The following is a 5,210-nucleotide window of genomic DNA, read 5'->3' on the forward strand; positions in this document are numbered from 1 at the left end:
AGTGCAGGCTCAGTAGTTGTGGCACACGCGCTTAGCTGCTCTGCGGCATGTGGGATCTTCCCGGACCAGGGCTCGAACTCATGTCCCCTGCCTTGGCAGGCGGATTCTTAACCACTGTGCCACCAGGGAAGTCCCAATACATCAATTATTAAAAACAGTCTTTTCAGTTTCATACCCTGGTGAGTTGTGTGTATCTTGTAAACCAAATCAACTTCTGATTTGATTAATAATACAACAACAAAAATACCATTTTGTTCATTTGTAACTTTACAAAATAGGTTTATTATCTCAAATCCCTCAGGATTTCTGCTACGATCTTTTACAGAAAGTCCAGTGAGTCTGACTCACTGGAGATGTGTGCTTCCAGCCTGAGGCTGGCTGAGCCATTACTGGAGCGACCCTCCTGGGTCAGCACCTGTGCCAGGCTGCGGGGCGCATGGTCTTTTCCAGACTCTGCCAGCTGTACAGGGTGAGGGCAAGGGGCCCCGCGGAGCAGAATCTGCAGAGCTGACTGTGCTCCGTGGACACGAAACTCAACCACTGGCCTCAGAAGGACCCTACAAGCCACCTGCGGGAGGCATTCAGGTGAGGCAACCCCAACTGTACAGCACACCCAGCGCCACATTTAAATGTGCTTTTCTAAAGGAACGCGGGGAATGAACTTCATCTCTACAGCATATTCCACTGCAGAGGAAGCCTCCCCCTTCAGCTCTCATCCCACCGCGACTGGGGGGGCTTCCTCCACGCCCCCCAGCCTATACACATCTCTACATTGCCCTCATCCATCTGGGGCATCCCGAGCCCCACGGCTCTGAGCCACATCCGGACAGAGACTTTGTCCTCTTCACTCAAGCCCCCGTGGGTAGCACAGCACCAGCACACAGTAGGTGCTCAATAAGTGATCGGATAAGTGGAAGGGAAAAGCAGCTCACAGGCAGAGACTGAAGGGGGGTTAGTTAACTTTCTTAAAGAGTTCTCACACTCTGGGTCAGACCAGAAGTTAGCATCTTTCTCTGAACTTCCCACAGCTAATAAACACTTATCAAGCCAAGTACTACAGGCTACATATGGAAGAAACAAACACGAGCAAGACCAAGTCCAAGTTCACAGGGAACCCCACAACAGCAGTGGTGTGGGGAGGCGTGTGCATTTATGTTTGTTTGTTAAGGGGACAGAGAAACCGACTGCCTGGTCCTCTCGCCTCCCGGTTTCTTCCCGATTCCCAAATACCCGATGCAACCCTGCCAGGGCTGTACCCAGAGGCCTTTATGGCTCCTGCTGCTACAGGAGAAGGTGCACACTCCATGGCCTGGCAGCCAAGGTCCTGAGGCATTCATTCCCAATGTCCCCTAATGATTCCTTCCCAGACTGTGCGGGTGTTGCTCCACTGCGGCCCCAGCTTAAAAAACCCCTCCCAAGGGGCTTCCCTGGTGGCGCAGTGGTTGAGAGTCCGCCTGCCGATGCAGGGGACACGGGTTCGTGCCCGGGTCCAGGAGGATCCCACATGCCGCGGAGCAGCTGGGCCCGTGAGCCATGGCTGCTGGGCCTGCACGTCCGGAGCCTGTGCTCCGCAATGGGAGAGGCCACAACAGTGAGAGGCCCGCGTACCACAAAACAAAACAAAACGAAACAAAACAAAAAACCCTCCTCACCTCTCCTCTGCCCAGTTCTAAGCACACCTGTGCTCATCCCCCATCTCGCCCTCCAGCCACCCAAGCCCTGTTATCCACCCATTATTCCTGTGCTAGTTTCTCTTCACCTAGTACAGCTATGTTATTCTTCATTTTTACGTATTTTTAAGCGTGGAGCCATAAAAGATGGATAATCCTGAATTGCTTTTAGTTCTATTTTACTTATGCCAGGTACTAAAATAGCAGTATAAACCCTCGTTGGATGGTTTAATAACTCCCTGTACTTTATATGATCCAAGATTGGATGTCTGAACCAGGTCTAAGGTACGCTACTGAACTTTAATGTCATGACTCCAAGGCCAAGATATTAAAAACACACAGGGTACAGAGAGCACAAATATATCCAAAATGATCTATTATAAAAAAAAAAGCATGAAGGGAAACACATTCTCACAAACAAAACAAAAAGACAATACAAAAACTCGGAGGTTAGTCTTCCAATAAGACATTTTAAATGCAGTAGTGTTTTGTTACATGACAACTTAAAGCCAGTTCATCCCCAAATTGTATCACCTTGGAACTACCACTGGTTACAATACTAAATATTTGTACAAGTGTGTGGAATGATACTTTTAATTCCGAATTTCCTATTTACATACCATTTATTCACTGTTTCTTGGACCTCCCCTAGGGGAATCCCTCCCTGTTACTGAAGGTGACTGATCTTCCTTTCGAAGAACTGTCTCATCTGCGGGGTTCCCCTACCCTTGACAGCTTTTAAGGGGTTTTCCATAGAAGCAGCTGTTACCGACTGCGACCTGACAGACCTCAACGCCAAGGCCTGTCCATGTGACTTCATCAGGAAACTTCCCTGAAGTTTCAATTTTACAGCCTGAGGACGCGATACTTCCGGACCCGGTTGGTCCTGTAGTTACTTCACGCACCTGGCGGTGCCGGAGGCCTCCTCCCCACTTTCGGAGCCCCTGGGGGGTTATCTGAGGTCACGGACAAACACAGCTGAAGTCCTTCTGCCCCGCATTTACAGTTAAAAGAAGAAACTTAGTGTAGCGTTAGTTGGAATATTCCCCGGAGATCCTCCACAGGGAATTTAAAACGTCAATATTTCAGCACAACATAAAAGTGAGTTCAAAATTAGAAAATAAGCCGGGTTGACAGTGGAAATACCCCTACTCCTAGGACGGCAAAGTTAGGGCATCAAAATTCACCAGACATGACGCACTCTGGCCATCTAGCCAGGGCACAGCTCGAGTCCACCACGCTGCCCACCTGCCCCCCACCTGTCACCACCTTTTTCCTGGTAACGAGTGGGCGGGGGGTTTCCGGGGAGATAAGCTCCGGGCTGGACGGGCCCCGCGCATCACCCGGCCTCGTGACGGCGCAGGGCGGGGGCGCAGGACGACTCTGCGTGGGGACGGGGCTCTCCACCCGGCGCGGAGCAGAAGAGGCAGGGGCTCCCCGGGGCCGACCCCGCATGCACCCGCATGCACGGCCCGGCCAGCCAGCCTTACCCACGGTGGACTTGCAGGCCTCGCAGAAGGTGTCGTCGGTAAAGCGCTCCATCAGGCTGGTCTTGCCCACGCCGCGGGAGCCGATGATGATGACCTGCAGCTTGAAGTCGGCCGGCCTGGGGGGCTGCTTCCTCCGCCGTGACTGGCCACCCGACAGCGCCGGGGAGCCCGCGCCCAGGCCGCCGCCGCCCGCGGGCCGCCTCTGCAGCGCGGCGCCCGGATCCATGCACGCATGCGGCCCCCGCGCGGCCCGCCGCCCGCCGCGCGCCCCGGGCCCCCGCGCCCCAGCCGCTCCGCGGCATATGAGATCCTCCCAGACCGGGGCACGAACTCTCAATCGGCAGGCGGACTCTCAACCACTGTGCCACCAGGGAAGCCCTGACCTATACTTTTGATGCTACCCTGTTACTTCTCCAAGATGTTGGAGAAACAGGCCCTTGGGTGCCGCCGCCGGGGGAAGAGGAAGGGAAGCAGCTACTCCGCAGCAGCGGCAGCAGCATCCCGGGCGAGGCGGAGCGACGGCGCAGGCGCGGCTGGCGGGGAGGGGGGGCGGGGAGCGGAGCTGCCTGGAGCGCGCCCCCTGCCGGCGGGAGGACCGCCCGCCCGCGCGCCTCCCCGCTGTGTTCTCGCCCCCTCTGCTCTGCCTGCCTCCACTGCCCTCTCTTCCCTGCCCTTTATTTCTGCGGCTTTCACCTTCCCTTCTCCTCCATCCCCATCCCCCCTTTCCTTTTTCCCTCCTCCTGTCCCTGCCGTCATTGAGCGCAGCCCCCAAACACCAGGCCGGTGTGTTAGCCGTCTCCCCCCTAACCTATTGAACTCTTGAGATATTCCCCAAATCACTGCCACAAACTCGCACTGTCACCGGGCGCTGAAAGTCCCTGGCCCGCCCCCGCCTCGACCCCCGCCCCCTGGGAGCCCCGTGCAGACCCGCCCTCGCTCAGGCCCAGACCCCACCTACGCGTCTTGGGAAGGAGACTGATCACCTCTGTCTTAACATTTCCCGTAGGAAACTCGCGAAATCAGTTATTTTTAGCCCTGATTGCTGCCTAATTCAAAGAGCAGAAGTTTTCATTCCGTTTAACTTTTAAAATAAATAAATAGGCTGCTCCTTTGGGGAAGCGAGTGAGTTCAGATTCAAATAGTAAGAAACTCCAAGATTGACACTCCAAAAGTTTAGGAATTGTGGACTCGGGCAGTGTGTTTTGCCATTTCTATTTGAAAGTATTTAAGGATACAGAAAACCACTGCTCTGACTCCTTGCCAGGGATTTGTTTAGCAAATTCCTCAGCGTGAACTTGAGCACCTCAGAACACAGGGTTCTAAACATGATAGGAGCTGGCACATTTGCCGAGAATGATCAGGTAACCCACCAAATTTCAGCTTTATTTAGAAGTGGATTTAGTAATGCGTAGCCCATGTGGCTATTGCTCTATAAACGTGATTTGTAAAAATTTAGCATTGCCCACAAAGTAAATTGGAAGCTTACACCGATAAGAGAATTCTTAGCGTTCCAAAAGCAATCACAATAGGAGTCTTTTCATTAGTTAGGATGTTTAAAATACGGTCAGATCTCTATTATTTTAAGCACAGCTCACTCACAATCAGGGAGCCTCTCTGAGCTGTGGATTTCTCTCATCTTATATAGGAATGAGAGCGACCCCTCTTGCCAATCAGCATCGTCAGGAAAACATCTACTAACAACCTATGCAGAGTCTTTTATTAACTCACTGTTTTGTTTTTAAAATAAATTTATTTTATTTACTTATTATTTTTGGCTGTGTTGGGTCTTCATTGCTGCGTGCGGGCTTTCTCTAGTTGCAGCGAGCGGGGGCTATTCTTCGTTGCGGTGTGCAGGCTTCTCATTGTGGTGGTTTCTCTTGTTGAGGAGCACGGGCTTTAGGCACGCGGGCTCAGTAGTTGTGGCTCACGGGCTTAGTTGCTCTGCTCAGTTGGCTGTGTCGGGTCTTCATTGCTGCGGACATAAACTGACATAAACTCTTTTGTGTCTTTGTAGAAAACTTATCAAGAATAGCTCGAACAGTGCTCATCT

At 52.6% G+C, this 5,210-nt stretch overlaps 1 protein-coding gene across 1 annotated transcript in view; it reads right to left on the reverse strand.

The window, feature by feature from the left end:
* Positions 1–3,411, reverse strand: part of RAB12 (RAB12, member RAS oncogene family) — a 25,115-nt gene extending 21,704 nt beyond the window's left edge. Inside the window, exon 1 of the mRNA XM_007458449.1 lies at positions 3,161–3,411. Within this exon, the coding sequence (XP_007458511.1) occupies positions 3,161–3,386 (226 nt within the window). The 5' untranslated portion in view covers positions 3,387–3,411. The remainder of the gene's footprint in view (positions 1–3,160) is intronic.
* Between the last annotated feature and the right edge of the window lie 1,799 nt (positions 3,412–5,210).

The sequence above is a fragment of the Lipotes vexillifer genome, unplaced genomic scaffold, assembly GCF_000442215.2.
Source record: "Lipotes vexillifer unplaced genomic scaffold, Lipotes_vexillifer_v1.1 scaffold447, whole genome shotgun sequence".
Taxonomy (NCBI): domain Eukaryota; kingdom Metazoa; phylum Chordata; class Mammalia; order Artiodactyla; family Lipotidae; genus Lipotes; species Lipotes vexillifer.